Genomic DNA, 20034 nt, shown 5'->3' on the forward strand with positions numbered 1-20034 from the left:
AACACATCTTTTTTCCTTTGCGTTGAGTCAAAGCTAGGCGAGAATCCTTGGCTTCTTACTTTTTATTTTTACTCTTTTTATTTATTTGTATTCTAATTTTAGTTTTTAAATTGAGCTCTTACTATTCCTTTATTGTTTTTATTTATTATTATATTTGTGTTTGATTATATTGTATTTTACTAACTGTGCAGCGCTTTGGTTCAACTGAGGTTGTTTTTAAATGTGCTCTGTAAATAAAGCTTGACTTGACTTGACACAGAATTAGGGTTGCAATTTACAATTTTTAAAGCTGCAAACTTTCCATGGGAATTAAAGGGAATATTATTGGAATTCACGGAAATAAACTGGAAATTTACAAAATTGCTATTGCTATGTATTGTTAACCTATATCAGGGCACTTAAATATAGATAGAAAAAAACATCTTGTAGTATAATCTTGGTAAAAGAATCAGATTTGATACAAATAAAGTTGAATATCTCCCCTATTCCTCCATCACATGCACATAGCACATTACTTACTTACCACATCCTTAAAAGCACTGTGCATCTGGAAATTTACCGGAAATGTTCTGCCCCTTTGCAACCCTAACAGGGAATGTGAAGTACCTCAAAAATGGGCTTAAGTACTAAAATAAATGTACTTAGTTCCTACTTTTCCACCACTGGATCAGATGGTTGGAACATGGATGTTGTGCTGGGTTTTTCATATTATTACCTATTGTAAATTTCCCTTGTTATATTAATAGGACTTCATTTATCAAGCATTTCAGTTTCACTCTGACAAACAGCGTGCAATAAGTTGAATCTCCAATTTTGCCCCTTTACTACCCAGAAGTTACAGGTCACCCTCTGCTCTCCCCACTCATGAACACGCTCAGATGTGATCATTAAACGCTCAACAAACCAAGTCAAGGTCTCTCTCTCTCAGTGATGGACAAGAATCTGGGTAAACTATCACATCAGGTCTGTATCATCTGACAGTTTCAATTATTGTGGAGTCAGGCGCCCCCTGCTGTCCATAATGGTCCTCTGCCGCTCAGGGTAATGGTTGTTTGATTCTTTTCAGTATTAATATTGAATGTGAACTTGGACCATTACGATTCTTCTTTTGGGTTTGAAGCACGAGGTAAAATCTTACGAACAACAAAAGTACAAATTCTAGTTTTACAATTATTTTGATGTATTTCCCATTTCTGTAGTTCTTCTTTTATCGTGAGTCATTGCCCACTTCCTGAAACGCGAAGAAGTACAGTTTTGCCCCCGGTACTTCCTCTTATTTTACTTTTTTTTTTTAACCTGACTTGTTGCAGAGTCATTGCTCACTTCCTGAAACGCGTAGAAGTAGGCCTACAGTTTTTTAACATGTCCTGCCCTTAAAATAAAATAAAGATGATCCAAGATCCAAGATGAGTGCCTAGGTGTTTTCCTATTTTCAATGTTGTTTCAGCCCTTAGCCAAAGCACCATCTGTACAATTTATTTATTCATGTTTTTGTACTTCCTCCTATAATTGAAGATGTTCGTTTTTTCTATGTTGAAATCATTTTGGCTCATAATTACAGCAGTTACATAATCAGCATATGCCAACAAATGCACCAGCTCCCCACTGCTAGTCTTGGTGCCAGTCAGTCTATGATCATCTTAGTGGAAAAAGGTTCATATCAAGTCTAAAACTTGTCTGGAGTAAGTAACTTGTCAGAGTTGACCGTGGTCTTTTGTGATCCACACTCACATGTTCTTCTGGCTCGTCTGTAGTAGCAGCAGCAGGGGAGTAGTTTATGTGACCTTCTGCCTCATTGTCAGTCACTTTGACCAAGAAACTCATTTTGAGTTTCTATGTCTGTAAAGAGGAAAGACTCAGCTTCATGGCGATGCCAATACAAGTACACCAAATATTCGTTTGACTGGCAAACAGGCCCGTTGGTTCCATCTGTAGACTGAGTTGTGTTACCAGCACATTAAAGCTGCAGTTGGTAAGTCTTATGAAAGTAACTTTTTGTCATATTTTCTAAGACTGTCACTATGTAAAGACAGCATTACATGAAACTAGTAATCTGAAAAAAAACCAAAACAAAAATAAACAAAAAAAAAACAGGCTCATTTAGCCCCACCTACTGCTCCTACTGCAAATTGCCAGAATCCACCGGAGTGCAGCGGAGAGGGAGGGGGAAAGTTGTACTTCTTCAAATTTGATGCTAAGTCCTCTCTCTCCTCAGAGTTACCAACTGCAGCTTTAAGACAGCAGATCATCTTATTGAAGATCATGATTTACTCTTTTGTTAATGAGCTGGAGCAATTAACACACTTTCATTCCAGGATTTATTTTATGAAAATTGTTTTGTGTACACATTACTGAATAAATTCCCTTATTAAAATCACAAAGGTGACTCTTGGTGGTGCTGTGGCAATGTGTAACTCCTCCTGTGTGTGTGTGTGTGTGTGCTGGTATGTCCTTGGGTTTTAGAGAATGCAGCCCTCTCTAGATAAGGAGAGAGGAGGGAGTAGTTATGTCTCTGTTACAAACTGTGCTATGTGTAACATTCACTATCAACGACTGGATAAATGCTCGTTAAAGTGTATTAATGTCTCCAGTTTACAATATGAACCAGACTCAGACTGCACATCAAGTCTTCCATGGATCAGTTTATTGCGAGCCAAACAAGGCAGACTGAACTCATCCTGGGGAAAAAAATCAACCCTTAGACATACGTAGACATACTTTACAGTTACATGAAAGAAGAACAACAACAGAAGCACAGACAGGAAACAGGAAATGCTACAAGATAAAACTACACAGCATGTACAATTCAGTTAATGTTATAGTCATACAGTTTATGGAATAATGCACTTCATGGCAAAAAAAAAAGCGTCCTTACTTTGCATCGACCTCCCAGATCAGAGCAGATTGGCAAATTCAGAAATCTAATTTTCTTGAGCTGCATTGTTGTAATACATGATAAAGTTCTGTTAGTAGTGCGTGTAATACAGTTTTCTGTTAGTATTGTTTTCATAAAGCTGTGACAAATTTGAACATGCCTTCGCAAAATACATACAAGTATAAAGTCGATAGCTACATTATACATACCTATGTAATCTTGTTGTTTCTTTGGATTTACAAGGTTGATCCTCATTAAAAGGCATTTACATTTCACAAATAGTTTGGTTTAAATGTGTCACACAGTGCTTTGGTCCTCTGCAAAAGCACCATTAAAAAAAAAAAGAAAAAGGAAAAGCTGTGGCTACAGTATGGCGTCCATTCAGATGGAAAGCGAGGTCACTCTCACACTTGGAAATCTTAATGTGATAAAGTGGATTTTGGTCCTCTGTAATGCTACAACAATCAAACCGTCTCATATTTTGATGTTTTTCCTCACATTTCACAATCACATGACGTTCTCTTATTCATGTGAATAGTAAAACCTGCTGTGAGGCTTCCTTTATTCTCTCAACTCTGAGCTGGACTGAATGAATGTGAGGTACTGACTTAGATGTGGAAGCATGCAAAGTACATGTGTTGTATTTTTTTACGTCACCAAATTTAATTGTCAGCTTCTGTATGTTGCTTGCCTGAATCAGCATTATCATAGAGGAGACAACAATGGAAATTATGGTGCTTACACGTGCCTCAAACATTCAAACATCACTTTAAAATATGTAATTATACATATTGTTACTGAATATGGATTATATACCAACGTAAATATCACAGTTCCCCTCACAAAAAACAATCACATAGACAGAAAATTGAAGAATGAGAATGACCTGCAATGTGAATGCACCCTTTAACTCATGATATTCTAATTTAAAGGCAGATTTGCAAGGCCATGTTCTCAGAAGCTCCTCCATATAAATGAAAATGATCTCAAAACACCTCTAAAGACGATGACAGAGTATAACCAGACAGAAAGGTTTGCTTCAATATGGCATCTAATTTGTCTAAATCTGAGGCTGAGGCCACCTTTGCAGGTATTATTTTCAATATGGAGTATAAAAGAGCAGTTTTCCATGTGAGATGGCAGTGAAAATGACAGAATCTCTTGCTTTGGTTATGAAAGGTTATGTCACATGTGCTAAATATTCTAGCCTATCATCAAATAAATAAAGTTTCACCACTATTCGTATACTGATAGAGCCAAAAAATATCCCAATAAATGTATTTAGAACTAATTTTAGCAGAAAAACAACTATTTTTAATACTTTGTCCTACATATACAGTTCCATTCAAAGGTTTAGACACACCTTCTCATTCAAGGGAAGATGTGTCTGAACTTTTGAGTGGTGCTGTGCATGTACTGAGTCCCAAATTAAAAACGCTTCTTTTTCAGGTTTTCAGACAATTTAAAAAAAATGATGGATATTTTGCTACATGTTTTAAAATCCATAACAGTACCCCTTCATTAAAATCTGGGTATCACTTTCTAATAAAGCACTCATTATTTCTGTTTGGAAATAATGTTATTGTAAATATCTGTGAGTATTAAGTAGGGCTGGGCAGTAAATCAATATTATATTGATATAGAGATATTTTATAGATATCATCTTAGATTTATATCGTGATATTTGATTCATCAGCCCTTTTCTAGAAGGTTATATGGTCCAATCAGTCAAAGGGACTTAAGTAATCCATTGCTATTAATATAACTATTGGTTACATCTAATAACTTTAAAGTCTGTATATTGGGTGCCTTATTAGAAAGTGGTTCCAAAATGTGTATTGAATAGGCCTATTTGGCATGTCACAGTCGGAAAAGCATCGGTTAGGGTTATTGTAGTATAATGAATGATGCAGAATATCAGGGTAACACCTGTGCTTTTCCTGCTATAACAAAATGTCAAAATGTCTGGAAAAATACAGCTAGAGTGAAGACTGTGTAGTATTTCACAAGGATTTTACAATCAAAGAGAGTTTAAAAAAGGATGAAGGGGAACTGTTTTGTCAAGAGAGACATTCATAATGCAAAAAGACATCTATGAGAAAAGACAAGTGTTTGATTCCTGACTGTGATGCTTCTCACTGGTGTTATCTCGGCACCAGCAAACTCTTCCATAAGGTTTTCAGAGTGAACAGCCCTTTCTTGTAGGTTAGATAAAGGGTCCTGGATGAGGAGGGGGGCCAGGTTTAAGAGGGGTTTCCATTGCCTCCCTCATGGGGGCAGATGAGCAAGGTGGAGTCCAGGTCTAGTCGGAAGGCCGGATACAGCGGCTGAGTGAAGGGACAGCGGAAGGTGTGCAGCAGTACAACTGTGTCCGACACGCTGTAGAAGGACAACGCTCCTTTCTGGCGCTCCAGGAACACACCGATCCTGGGGCACGGCGGAGCGGCCACTGTGGTCTTACGGTTGTCGTGCCAGGCAGCGTACCCCGCATGTGTACACCTTAACCGCCACGAGTTCTCGTTACGCCCCAGCAGGCACGGTTTTCCACCACCCTTGCGTCCAATGCCACGGTAGGTGACGCCGATATCAACCCATCCCCCACCCCTCCATTCCACCTCCCAGTAGCTGGCGCCACCGAACTGGCCCTCCTTGCATAGGACCTGGGCCACCGAGTCAAAGCGCTGATGGTGAGGGGGGTAGGACTGGGGCTCCTCGCCGCAGTGGGCACCCTGGGGACCCTCTAAGAGAACCAGAGTGGGGTGGGCTGTATCAGGGTCCAATGACAGATGGCACGAAACTGGAAGGAGGGAGGGAACACAATGGGGGAAAGAAGAGTTAAAAATAAGGCAAGTTCTGAGTAGAAGAGACAGATTGGAAAGAAGCCAACCAGGAATCTATGTGAAGGCAAGAAATGATTCCAGTGACATAATTTTACTATAATTATAAGAAATCTCAACTATGTGTAGATGAAAACACAATTATCTGTAACCAAAATCCTTGCTTCATATCCAGGAATCTATAAATAAAACAGCTTCCTCCAGTAGCTGGAAATGAGGCCGCTGAGAATGGAGAGAGTTGACCAAAATAGTCCTGTCCGGAGTTCTCAGCAGAGTCCTGAACAGCCTCCAATAAGTGCAGAAATCAGCGGTCAGGGTTCTCACACACAACGATCCCTGGCAACACACTGCCCCCACCCTCATACACCTTCACTGGCTCCCCATTAAGTCCCACATTGCTTACAAAACGCTCCTTCTCACCTATAAATCCATCCTTGCCCCTGCCCCCCAGTACTTATCCAAACTCCTCCACCCCTATATTCCCTTGCGAAGGCTAAGGTCCTAATGTCCTGGCCAGCTCTCCATCTCCCACACCAACCCTGCAGACTTTTGGGGACAGAACCTTTTTTGGCTTTCTCTGGAACCACATATCCCTACACTTTTAAAAAACTTCCACCAGTTCAATAAGGTCTTTGGCCTCCAGTGACTGTCATCCCTCGTAATCAGCGACTCAGTGGTAAGTACTGCACATGATGCAGTGAGTAACACTATACACCGTGACTTTTAATTAGATCAATATCAGTGCTGATACTTTGCCAATATGCTGACTTTGGGTGTTGAAATCAGTATTGGAAAAAAGACAAACTGATCCAGTCATCCCTCTTCATGATGTTCAAGACTCAGGATTGGTTGGAATACTTTTAATTCCCAGGATGTTGTATTTATCATAACCTCTGACCCTAAATATATCGAAGGTTACTAATAGGCAGACCACGGTCCGGATCTGGACCCGGATGCTGTACTATCTAGACCTGGACCTGTAACTGATTAAATATTGAGGATTGTTAAATTTTGTCTGAGTGTTTCTATTTTAATGGGCCCAGCTTCTCCAGCTATTACAGTAAAAGTGGAGCAGCCCTCGTAAACTCCCAAACCACTGTATATAGCCAATCTCCTCACGTAACGCTAATCAGCCAATCAGATCTGTGCATTTGGACTCAACTGTCAGTGAGATACACACGGAAAAAAGAGTTGTTGAGATCTTTTGTTATGAAGTTAAAACTAAAAAAGGGTTTTCTGTAATGCACTTTATTTTAAAATGCTATATTTATTTGATATAAGAAAAGAAAATGTATTTATCGTATTATTTAATTCTAATTTGATTCAGTGTAAATACTAATAAATGAATTCTACTGTATTTATTTGACAGTCTACAATCTATCCACTAGACACAGATGCTGATGTAACTACAATGCTATTTCAAGGTACTGAAAAATAACACGGACATTATGATGTTTCTGGACCTTCACTTGAGGAAATGTTTACAAATTGGACCTCAGTCAATTTGAATTGAACACCCCTGATATATATCTTTCCCAGTTTCCCCTTTACTCTACTCTGTATGTCGCTGAGACTAGGCTAGGAGCAATAGACTGACTGGGAGATATCCAACTTTACCCTTGACATTTTGGCACAGAGGGGATAAATGACACATGTGGCCTTAATCCTCTGACCAAATGAATTATTGATGCCTAACAAGGTGCCGATATGCTGTCAGCTGGCTTGTTTCTGTCGGGACAAGGCACCGGTTTTAATGACGGACTTGGATGTCATAAATACAGTATGATTGCCATCCATCATTGATGAGGAACCAGACCGGGGTCTCGTGTTTCCCAGTAGGACTCTCATTATGTGGTGAACTAGAAGCATGGAGAGAAGAAAGAGGAAAGGATGGAAAAAGATCAGGAAAGAGGGTCAAAGAAAGAGGCAAGCAAGATGGGGTTTGACATGCAGGGTGGTCACACTGAATGGCTGCATCAGAGAGAGAGAGAGGAAGGGGAGAAGATAAGAAAAATGAAGGGGTAGAGAGTAGAAGAAGAGGGGATGGAGGATAAACCACAAAAGAATACAGAAACAGCTACAGCTAATTATGTGGCAGGCTTATGAGAGGAAAGATGGAGAACTTACACCTGAAGAAAGCTGCCCTCATCCGCTGATCAGCCGGCTGCAGAGACAAAGAAGATAGAGGGAACGACACCGGCGCTGCTGTAAAGAGACAAATGACAAAAACCAAGGAGAGGAGGCGGTTTTTAATACTTTTGTTTTTCCTGTACTATGTTAAAAACTGAATAAGATGGAAATGAGTGGCAGAGAATCAAAGACAGACAATTATATCACAAAGCACCATAAGATCTTTCCAGGTAATAAAAATAGTTTGTTGTGGTGTATCATTGGAGACCCTAAGCTGGGGAAAGCCAACATGATGCCATGAGGAGCCAATAGTCTGCAGAGTTTCATCCAAATATCTACATGCACAGAAGAGACCCCTGACAAAAAATGTGGTTTAAGAAGGAAATGGGACAATGTGTTTATTACTAGTCTGTGTTGACTTGGTTTAATGTTAAACCTGCAGTTATATTTTGTTGGCTTTCATTGGCTGAAGTTGGTCATTCCTGTCCCAAGTTAAGAGATAACAGAGGCAGTGAAAAGAAGAAGCATGAGTTAATTAACACCTTGTGAACCAGCAAATCTTGTCTAGCATTGGTAGCGTGCAGTATTAGTGACAAATAATAGATGTTATTAAAAACAACATTCCACCGATTTAGCATTGCACTGCATTCCTTTAACACTGACAAACTCACAAAGCAGTAAAAAAAGAAAAAGAAAAAGGATCACATGGTTGTAACAGAAGCAGTTATTGTTTTTTATTACATGTATTCTTCTGTATTGTCAAAACCTGATGTGAACAGAAGCAGCTAAAATAGCCTCAAGCCACTAGCCTCCAGCATAGATGAGGAGCAGACTCAAGGATGTATTATAAGAGCTCAGTTTTTCCCAGTGGTCACCACCGTTATGAAAGACTGCTACTGACAGGATACCTTGAACTGCAAACAAGGTCAATTAAGACTTTCTGTAATGAATTTTTGATCCATGGAGGTTTTATACATGTAAAATCTTCCTCAAGCCGAGAAAGGTTACTTAAAAATCTGTGACGTCATCACAATGCAGTTTATGGGGGCGAGCGCAAACTCATGGTTGGGACAAGAGGGGGAAACCCAGAAGCTAGAAACTTCATTGTATATGCACCAACCAAATAGTTCTTATAGGACTGAATGGGCGATAATATAATAACACATCCATGAGTACGCTTCAGTGGTCTGGTAACCTCACTTCTTTCTAACTCTACAACCTTAGATGCTTTTCATTTCCAAACTTGTAGTCTTCAACAATAACTGACATGGACTCACGTGAGATCACTTGAGGCTTCATACAACCTTTTTTCACATGTGTACTACCCATGACCTATAGACAGAGTTTGATGTGTAAAATTGGTGGAATTCCACTTTATGTCAACATGTGTCTTGGTTTCTGCTAACGTGGCTATCGACATGCAATGCCTCCATTACCCCTTTTGGACCAAGGCAGTTCCAGTCCACAGACAAAGAACTGGCTCTCAGCCAGAAAAACTGGTTCCAGAGGAGCTCCAAGTCTTTGCTGGACTAGAAGATATTATTGTGACCAACCAACAACAACAACCCATCAAGCAGCACAAATGGTTTGGATCAGTCATGTTTGGATGCCAATGAAGCCTCGGAAAGCCAGGAGCAACAGTTGCACAAACACGTAGTCCGGCATTGTTGTTGTTTTGAAGTTGGCGCCAGTGTTGCTTCCAGTGTGGGAAAACATTGACGGATACAGTGACATAATAACGTGGCTCTCTAACCACCTCGAGCTATGGAAAAGCAAATTGGTTCTTGGCTGGTTTCGCAAGTTGAACTGATTGTGGACCGGCAGCAGCAGTGTTATGTGAGGTAACGCCGAAGTCCTACACATAGTGAACATTAATTATGGTTGATTTGCTAAATTAGCCTGTTAGTAAGCTACCAAAGTCAAAATTACCTTGTCCACATTAAAGAGTTAGATCACCCAAAAGTACCAACCCCCCCCCAAACACATGTTTCCACTTACCCCTTGTTGTATCTTGCTCTGCAGATAGTGTTGGTTGCATTTGCTGAGGTTTGAAGTTCTCTGCATTTCTGGCACCTCCCCAATACAACGGAGATGAATTGTATTTTAAATATTTAAAATAAATATTTGTTGCTGAAAGGTAGATGAGAAGATTGACACAACTTTGATATCTGTCCGTTAAATATGAAGCAGGAGCCAGGAGATGGTTAGCTTAGCTTAGCATTAATTGATTTCCTAGAGCAGGGGTGACAAAATCATTTTCATTCCACAGCCCAATTTGATCTCCTGTGGGCCGAACCAGTAAAAAAATGTAAGGAAGGAAGGAAGGAAGGACAAGAAGACAGGCAGGACAGATGGAAGGAAGGAAAGGAGAGACGGAAGGAAGGACAGATGGAAGGAAGCAAAGGAGAGAAGGAAGGAAGGAAGGATAGATGGAAGGAAGGAGGGAGGAAAAGAAGGAAGGAAGGGAGGAAGGTGGGCTGGATTGCAGATTGGACCCCTCGGTGGGCCAATCCTGGCCCATGGGCCGCAAGTTTGACACCCCTCTCCTAGAATCTTGTCATCGCCTTGAAGTTGCCAGGCAACCAGCAGAAACACCTTCCTAATATATTATTTTATTTTATTTTACCTAATATAGTTTTGTGTGTTGCTGTTAATGTTTCTCGACACCATTGTAAATGAGGATTCCTCCTCAACGGTGTTTCGAGGTAAAATAAAGGTTAATAATCATCTCCTGACTTCTGCTTCATATTTAATGGAACAATATGAGAAGTATCAATCTTCTCATGTAACTCCCAAAAAAAATGCTTATATACATAGAGAACAATGTATTTCTCATGTTATTGTAGAAAAGCTTTAATAATAATGATCAATCTGAATTAGAGTTGCACTGAATTTGATTTGCTTCCCATCAAACTGAACTGATTGGACCGGAGCAGAACTGGAGACGAGCCAGGGAGGTTTGTAGCAGACATCGCCATGTCTTCTTCTGCGTAAATAATTGACGTGTCCACTGTCCCTTGCAGTGTTAAATGTCATGTCAAAACCTGCAGCCTGGTAAAATGGGTCACCTCAGACCTGTCACTGTCACAAAGGGTGTGTGTGTGTGTGTGTGTGTGTGTGTGTGTGTGTGCAATTGTGTATCATGTTTCTTATGCTTACCTTTTACGCACTCCGCACCAGACACGTAGTTCTCATTTACTGAAAGAGAAACATAATCATATCATGAGAGTCTGCATTTTGCTTCTATTCATAGTAAACCTTTCTATATTTTAATGCTGCATGCTATATCTATAATATTTCAGTTTTAAGTACATCATATTATCTTTAGTGCACCCTCTTTCTGTCTGTGGGGTTATCTGCTGTACCTGCTCGGTTGATATTGTCCACCTCCTCCCTGCAGACCTCCTCCATGCGGCTGCGGAGGTGACACAGCGCTCTCCTGGCGCCGCTGAAGGCCTCGGTGGGCAAGCTGAGGGCTCTGGAGTGCCGACAGGTGGCGAGAGGTGTGCAGAGCAGCGGAGCCGCCTGTGCCGACGAAGAGAGGAGTGGAAAATACAGCCTTACGTAGTCTTCCCTCCCTCCTTAATTCCTTGTACAATTGAATTTGAAAATAGCTCTTAAGGAGGTACTATCTTTTTCCACTGGTCTCTGATGACTCATTGTTTCCTCTCTTTCATTCTTCCTCCTACATCCTTCACCTACAGATTAATCTCTCCGGGTGTCTTTGTTAGTACACACAGAGCAAGCAAATATAAAATGGATAAAATGCAAATAGACTCTTCTGCAAATATGTCAAAAGAATATGTGTGTAAGAAAGTAAAATGCAAACAAAGCTGAACTTCAAAATTACTTCTTTAGTCTGACCCTTCAACCCTAGAACCAGTGCAGCCAGAAGAACCCCAAAAGCAGGAGCTCTATCTATTATTACGTTCCCCTAAATCCTCCCTCTTTCTCTCCGCCTCACCTGCAGAAAATGGCCGTTGTCCTCGGTTTGTAGAAGCTGTCCGATTTCCTCATCTCTCCTCCTCAGCTCCTCCAAATCTTTCTCCAGCGTCTCTATGTCACGCTCAGCCCTCCCAACCACAGCTCGCTCCTTGGTCTCCATCCTCGCTCGGACCTGCAACACACCGGTGTGAAAAGGTGGCTTTTAACTCATTGATATTTCAATTCCATTTCATAGAGAGCTTAATGCCTCTTTTACATTATGTTGGATTGATTTGGAAAGACTGCCATGTTGACTTGCAAACATTTATGTCATCCAGCTACTCCAGAAGTTTGTATGGTACCTGAGTTGGTTATATGAGACGTGAAGATGCTGATAATTAGGTTATTGTATGAAAAGTTGATGAGGTAATAATTTAACATTTATTCACTGTCATTACGTTGTATCACCTTATCATCACTATCTAGCTTTCACGACATGCACAAGATGCATAAAATTATATGATGACAATGAATAAAGTATAAAATATAATAACAGACTCTGAGGGTCACTGAAAAGATAAAGTCATAGTAACTTTTAAACAAAGGATGTCTTTTTTATATATGTACTACAGTAAATGCATATTCATGTTTTTTCCTCTGCTTCTACAACCTTGAGATATGATACTGAATGTTTTTGTCCATTATCTAACTAAATTAATATCAGCTACTATGTTTCACTGATTTGAGCAACTCTCATCATTTAAACAGATGCAACAATGATTATTCTCTTATTTTTCTACAACCACAGCTCTCATGAGTCTAAGTTAATCAAATCTTCCTTCATAATAAAACCTTATCAGAGCTGTATCCACTTCTTGTTTTCCCACCACTGGTATAGACAGCGGAATTGCTTCTATCAGTACTATCACTAATAATCTAATAATAGAGGGCTGCTATTAGTTATTCTAGCTCCTTTTCCTCACCTCAGCCTTGGTTTTCTCCAGGCGGACTGCCATGTCAGCAAACAGAGCTTCACTGTCTTCCAAAACCGCCGACGCTGACACCTAAACCAAACACACACGCACACACATAGATAGTTAGAGTACAGGGGCAGTAAATACTTAAAGACACCATGAAACAGAGAATTCAATCTTCTGGAAAACTGTCACTGTAAGAAACAGTGAATTTTTAATGGTGAACAAATCCCACCAAAGTACACACGAAAGAAAAAACGAACCAGTTTTTCACATTCTCTTGTAGCCTTTCTATCAAATTCAACAGTGTCTCCTCCTGTTATATGCTTCCTCTAATATCCCAATTGAATAAGAATCACATGACAAGCCAATTTGTGTAAGAACATGTCATCCCCACTTTTCAAAATCATATTATTTTTTAACTGCACAGCGTCATCTCCATGGACAATCACTGTTTGCATGGTCTAAAGTGGTCTACATATTTTTTTTAAACTGTGAAATCTGCCTTTATTGCATTCTCACAAATAGAATAAAGCTTTCATAATTCTGAAATTGTGTTTTAAAGAGACTTTGGCATCTTTGAGATAATTCAGTCCAGATTTTACCAGTCCAGGTAGGTGGTACTAGCCTATCATAGGATACTTTCGGGTGGAATATATATCATTATGACCAACTTCATTATTTCATCGATTTTGTATCACCATAGTCCCGAAATGTATGTATAAAAATACAGGAAATAGGATTCAATTATGGCGGAGGACCCCCCCACACCTATTGTTTTGGCTCTCATTGGTCAAAACCAATATATTATTGGCCAAACCTGCCCCCCCCCCCCACCCAACTTCTCAAACAAAAGTTACACCCCTGTCTCCACTACACCACCATGTGTTGCACTCCATGTTTTTTCATGAGCGATGAGCAAGTACATAGAACAAAAACCACTAGATTAGATTAAAGATTGAAACACAACCAGAATATCTGATGTCAGCATTTAATGTAATTGTTCTGGGAATCTATTATCATTCCAAATAATGATAATGGTCTAGCTTGAGTGTGCGGTCAAATTCATTTTCATCCTGTCTGATTAAAACAGACACAAATGCAAAATAAATCTCAATGCAGGGTTTCTAGATTTCATGCATTTGTGGTCAAGAAGGAACGTTTCTTCATATCAGCGGCAGACAAGATCGACATCTGATATCCCAACATTTGATAAAAAGTCAATATCAGTCTGATGCTTTAGTGGTTTTTTCCCAATGAAGCTACAAGCAGCAGCCACAAGCCGGATGGATGGAGATGATGCACAGGGGACGAAGAATAAAAAAGGCTTTCCTGGAAGACTTGAAGGAGTGGCACAGAAACTGGAACGTAAATTAGCTTCGAAATGGAAACTGATACAACAGCTCCTGTGAGGCAGTGTGTTTGTGTGCGAGGGTGACGTAGCGAGAGGCGTTTGTGTGTGTGTGTATGTGTGTGTGTGTGTGTACTGTATGTGTGTGTGATACAGGGGGAATTGTGAGCATTGTGAATTAGCTGCTGCATAGACAGTTATGTAAATGTCAAGTCTATTTACGTAACCACTTTATCTCAAGGCTCTTTAACTGAGCTCATACCATACTGCACTAACTCTATTTGTATTTACAGTATATTAGAGCTGCATGCAATCAATGTTTAGATCATAATCACTGATCACAATTATTAAGCTGCTTTCCCTGCTAACAAATACAGTTGCATTGCTGCTGCATAGAAAAGTATATAAAGGGCTCATTCGATGGTAATTAAAATATGATTCATGGGATTTTATACTAATTTAAACATGAATATTATAATCCATTTCTGCCAAGTCCTTTCTGCTAGATGCCTCTAAATCTTGCACAGTGGTCCTTTAAGGCATGTTTGCCCTTTAAAGCTGTCTTTGGGGGAAGGTGAGGTGTTGGTACTTTTTTTTTTTTTTTTTTTTTTTTTTACCACTTGGGACTTAAGTTTATGTAAACAGCTTCAGTTGTTAGACCTGTGCATGCATATGTATCACCAAACAACTTCACTGGCTCTCTAGCTTCACTGAGCCTAATGGTGTTGATCTAAGGTAATTGCTGCCACAAAGCTAGTTATATACTGTCTTTTTATATTCTGGGGTTTAAAATCTAGCAATGGGCGCATTCTGGTAAAATAGGTAGAGTACAGTAACATTTAGGCACAATTAGGTCATATCAAGTACACTGAAAGTATGATGGCGCATACCACACACACAGAGAGGGGGAGGGATTTTTAGCTCCTGCACTGATTGCATTTTTAACTCTCCTCCGGTCCCTTTTAACTGCTGCTCTTATGTCTCTTAGTTTAGTTTTTTTTGTGTGTATGAGTATGTTGTTGTTTTATTTAACTAGCTAAGTAATACTGTGAGTAACTTTGTGTGCAATTAATATGCAGATATGTTTGTTAGAAGTAACATTTTACACCAAGACTGTTTCTTTGTTGTGATATAATTATCATGGGAAAGCAAAGTCATTCAAATGCTTATTTGTAAACTCAAAACTTTTGTCCGTGTTGGGATCCTGTAGGAATAATGACTCGGGTTTTTCCAGTTGATCAGTTGATCAGTTGTCATGTTGTTGACAGGTTTTGATCTGATCTTCTGAAGTTAACCCGCTCTAAAAGCACAGGTTGCCATGGTGATCCTCCTCGGTTTAAAGTCATACATGATAAAGTGACTCATGATACCAGAGTTAAGCCCAAAGACAGCGGGCTAACCTGCTAATCTCACTTTGTGGTGGTGGTGTGTGTGTGTGTGTGTGTGTGTCACCTTTAGGGACTCCAAGCTTTGTTGAAACTCCTCCAGCTCTCTCTCTACGCTCTGTATCCTCCCCTGAACCATCCTCTGAGACTCCTGCAGCTGGACCTGACAGACACACAGACAAACACACAGAGATGACCATTCAGACATTCAGGAATTAATGTTTGTGTGTGTGATGAAGGCTGCGGCAATGTCGCTACGTACTGACGGTGTAGAGCTGCAACATTTAGTCAATTAATCGATAACTATTTTGATCATTGATGAGTTGTTTCAGCTTCAGTTTCAGCTTCTCGTGTGAAAATTAGCTGTTGAATATCAATTGAATATTCCAGATTCAGGACAAACTAAGCAAACTGAAACCATCAATGTAGACTTTAAGAACTGGTAAATTGCATTTTTCCACTATATTTGAACACTTCACAGAACAAACAATGAAGCAATTAATCAAGAAGATAATTGGCAAATTCCTCGATAATGACGATAATTGTTAGTTGCAGCCCTACAGAGGTATTTAATAGATTCAATTGTTTCTATATTGTAGGTACATAATCATTAAAATATTGTAAGTCTCACCTATAATCTTCAAACTTAGTGAGAGCTGATTGAGTTTGCAGTGTGATAATAAACGTTACACAACAAAACCATTAACTGATATTATAATACAGACATAATTATAACCTATTGGACTGTTTAATCACCTGACGGAGTTAACTTTTCTTTTTTTTTACACACAGATGCTTAAGTTTGGACTATTTTTCATCTTTTCTATAAAATACACTCCTCTGGATACACCCTAAATAGGTGATGAGACAATACTTTGATTTAACATTTTTTAATTTCCCCAGCTTTTGTCCTGTGTCTTTATTACTTATCCTTCAAGCTGTAAGTGTCCTGAAAGTTCAATACAATCCAGATTTATTCATTATCATTGAAACAAGACGGTCTCACCGGCAGCAATTACATCTTCATTACTGTAAGTCTTTAATTTTATTATTCCAGCTGTGCAAAGTCCATCTGCTGATGCTCCTGGATCTTTAATGATGTTCCTATCATCATCGGGTGTTTTCGGTCTTTCAACATCATAAACCTTCCTTCAGGTGACCAAGCGGAGGCTGATCAGACCCCAGCTTGTGTCCAGATGGCTAGCTAACTACTTTGTTCCCCATGGTTCTCCTCTTTTGAGCCGCACCCATATTGAGGCTTTCTCTGCTACTTCGATGGTATTGCAGATGGCTCGTCTCCTCCTTGCGCCTTCGATAATTTGATTAGGCCTGTTTCAAGTGTTTTGTGGTGAATAAGAGGACAGATAAGATAGAAACTAAATGGTTAGATTAGATTAATTAAATGGCTGAGTCTGTATCTAAACATACTTTAACCCACTGCACAATAACAACAAAGCTCCACTGAGAAATCTGTGATCTAAAGTGCATTGAAACACTGCTCTAAATGATAGAGCATAATGATCACAGACTTTTTAAACCCCTTGGACATTATTAGAGTCACATACTGAGCAACACTAGGGCTAGGGGGCGGTATAGCCACATCACAAATCTACAGTATATAGCCCCAATTAAGCCCCCTCAAGTATTTTCTTAATTTTTAAATAGAGATATATGAAAGTAAATATCCCAATCTGATCCCTGGTTGCATGCTTGTGCTGCACCTGTGTGAGTATTTTGCAACAGAAATACAATCATCAAGATTGTTATGATATCCAACTCGATTTACACACGCTTTTCTAACGTCATAATAGACATCTAATCTGTAACATTACAACCAAATACACAGCAGGATGCATGTATATCTCCTGCCTACAAGTTATTTATGTTCGCAATAGATATATAATCACTAAGATTAACATATAACATATGCATATAACATTATTACCAATGCAGAGATGTCTGATTATATAAATGTAATTCTTGTTGCTGTCACATTTTGGTGCTGGAGTCTTTCACATTTGCACTTGAAAGATGTTTTAGTCGTGCCAAATTCAGTTAAAAATTACCTTCAACTGTGCAGTGTTTCTGCTTTTATTGAAAAAAAAGAGAGAAATGAAATAACTCTGAAGTCATAAAATGACCCATTATTGGTCAAGTTCCACCTCAGCACCAGGAGAGTAGAAATCCTGGTGCTGGCCCTTTTTAACCTACAAAACACATGGGAGACCCTTAATCTTAATGATACTGATCATCTGTGTCAACTTAGTTTGAGGAATATGAGTGAATGACTTGGATTGTTTAAATGTTAAGCTGTTAAATGTTAATCCACTGGAAAAACTTTGGGAATGATTTACATGTTTAATTTTGTTTAACAACCCCTGGAGTAGGGCTGAGCAATATATTGATATTATATCGATATCATGATATGAGACTAAGTATCGTCTTAGATTTTGGATATCGTAATATCGTGATACGTTATCAGAGTTGTCTTTTCCTGGTTTTAAATGATGCATTACAGTAAAATCTTACCAGACGGTTGTATTCACTTTTTACACTCTTTGTCATTATATCCACATTACTGATGATTATTCAACAAAAATGTCATAGTGTAAATATTTTGTGAAAACATCAACAGCCATCTCTACAGTATTGTTGCAATATCGATATCGAGGTATTTGGTCTCAAACAGAGGCGATTCTAGGATCAGACCTTTATGGGGGCTCAGCTCCTACGAGAATATGACAAACAATACCCTGGAAGTGTTCAAACCACCTGCTAAACTACTAATTTCAGTGGATAACGTAAATTATAACAAGAAATATTAATACATAGTAGAGTGGTCCACTATAATGTATGATAATAATAATGATTCAAAATAAACAATCACAGATTTCTACAGAGAGGACCCTAAGAATTAACCCTGAGGGAAAAACAATATTAATGACAGAACTATCCAAAGCACATTAGACCTGTTGAACCTGTAGCATAAGTGTTTGTCCCATCTCTAACAGACAAACCCACCAATAATTTTAGGGGGGAAAAATACAATAATAATTTACTTCTTTTTAGGGGTGCTTAGATCAAATAAAAGGGTTTAAAATCGCCCCTGGTCTATACCTTTAGTGATATGTGATTTTATCCATATCTCCCAGCCCTAACCTGAAGTGTGTTATTACCTGTCTCCTGGCTCTCTGTGCGTCCACATTGTGCACCTCCTCCCGGTCAGCCTCGCACAGCAGGCAGTCTCCGGTCCAATCCCCCGCGGCCTCCGCCCCGGAGCCGCTCCCCGCAGGCTCCAGACCCAGCCGGTGTTGTGCGCACAGCCGGTCTGCCAGACACTCAACAGCGGCAACGAGCTTGTGCCTCCGCAGCGTGCTGACCTCCCGGTGTGGCAGGACGTGGAGCTCACAGAAAGACGCCAGACACACCAGGCACGACTTGACAGCCGTCAGCTTGCTCTCTACGGGGCAGAAGTCGCACGGCACCTCCCCGACTCCCCCCAGGTAGAGCTCCGGCGTCTCCGTGAACATGTCGGTCAGCTTGAGTTTGTCGACGACCTCGGCGAGCACCGTGTTGCGCCGCAGCACCGGCCGAGGGCTGAACGATTCCCGGCACTGGGGGCAGCTGAACTGGCCCGACTCCGACTGGTCCCAGTAGTTGTTGATGCACGACATGCAGTAGGTGTGTCCGCAGGGGATGGACACCGGGTCTTTCAGGATGTCCAGGCAGATTGGACACCGAAACTGGCTCTCGGTCACCGAGATATTCGCCTGGGCCATCTCGGCTGGATGCGCACGGAGCTCCGGTGAGTGGTGATGAAGATGAAGCGTTTCCTGACTCCCGGTGTGTTGTTGTGAAGAGGAGGGGTCAGGATACAGGAAAAGCCCTTCCGCAATGTCATCCACTCCACAATTTCATTATTTGTCTCAGAGCCCTCAGCGTTGTCTCACAGGCATGTAGCCTAAAGGTAAAGTATCACCAAGGGCGTCAGTTTGGTTTTAGAAGTGGTGGGGACAAAAAACGTAACGCCCCCCCCCCCCCCCCTCCTTTCCGTTTTTGTTGTTTTTAAAAAAAAAACTTGTTATATCCACAATGAGTCTTGAATTAGTGCAGCGGTTCCAAAACTGTTGCCCCACGACCACCCACCATCCGACACAAAAGTAACGCATTCTATTGATGTAGCTATTCCAGCGTCATGTTTAATAAGCTGCCCTTTTTTTGATGAACACCTACACAGTTTATAAGTGATATCCTTTAATTTCATGTTTCCATATCGTTATGATCCGATTCGAAATTATGTATTTATTCATGAATTAATTACAAAAGATTTAAAAAGTTAATTTTAACACCTGTCCGCCATAGCCCCTAGAAGCAGCTCGCGTACCACCGGGAGTACGCGTAGGCCTACCACAGTTTGGGAATCCCTGCTCTACAGTGTATTGTCAGGTGTTGAAAATTGTATTGAACAATAAAAGTTGAAAACCACAGATTGTGTTTTGGCTTGTTTTGCAAAACGGCGTTGGAAACACCAGTGTATTGGCTCGGGATATGTAATACT

At 40.1% G+C, this 20034-nt stretch overlaps 2 protein-coding genes across 3 annotated transcripts in view; both read right to left on the minus strand.

Moving 5' to 3' along the window:
- Window positions 1-583, minus strand: part of man2b1 (mannosidase, alpha, class 2B, member 1) — a 24033-nt gene extending 23450 nt beyond the window's left edge. For both annotated transcript variants that reach the window (XM_053339430.1, XM_053339438.1), the window contains exon 1: window positions 560-583. The gene's annotated coding sequence lies outside the window, so the exon portion shown is untranslated. The remainder of the gene's footprint in view (window positions 1-559) is intronic.
- A 4328-nt stretch (window positions 584-4911) lies between these two features.
- Window positions 4912-19264, minus strand: LOC128365029 (E3 ubiquitin/ISG15 ligase TRIM25-like). Its single transcript, XM_053325647.1, has 9 exons — window positions 18653-19264; window positions 15544-15639; window positions 12750-12830; window positions 11807-11959; window positions 11208-11367; window positions 10974-11040; window positions 9841-9908; window positions 7840-7917; window positions 4912-5672 (listed from the first exon to the last, which is right to left on the minus strand). The coding sequence occupies exons 1-9, from the start codon at window positions 19253-19255 to the stop codon at window positions 5119-5121; spliced, it is 1860 nt and encodes a 619-aa protein (XP_053181622.1). The 5' UTR covers window positions 19256-19264; the 3' UTR covers window positions 4912-5118.
- Between the last annotated feature and the right edge of the window lie 770 nt (window positions 19265-20034).

This window comes from Scomber japonicus, chromosome 2, assembly GCF_027409825.1.
Source record: "Scomber japonicus isolate fScoJap1 chromosome 2, fScoJap1.pri, whole genome shotgun sequence".
In the NCBI taxonomy this organism is placed as follows: domain Eukaryota; kingdom Metazoa; phylum Chordata; class Actinopteri; order Scombriformes; family Scombridae; genus Scomber; species Scomber japonicus.

What these genes read in the sequence shown, in the direction of transcription:
- LOC128365029 (XM_053325647.1), bottom strand. Translation starts at nt 19,255, where the DNA reads ATGGCCCAGGCGAATATCTCGGTGACCGAGAGCCAGTTTCGGTGTCCA. An exon ending in CACAGAGAGCCAGGAGACAG is followed by an intron (nt 15,640 to 18,652) that starts GTAATAACACAC and finishes TGTGTCTGTCAG; the next exon opens with GTCCAGCTGCAGGAGTCTCA. An exon ending in AAGAAACATGATACACAATT is followed by an intron (nt 9,909 to 10,973) that starts GCACACACACAC and finishes GGGAGGTGCCAG; the next exon opens with AAATGCAGAGAACTTCAAAC.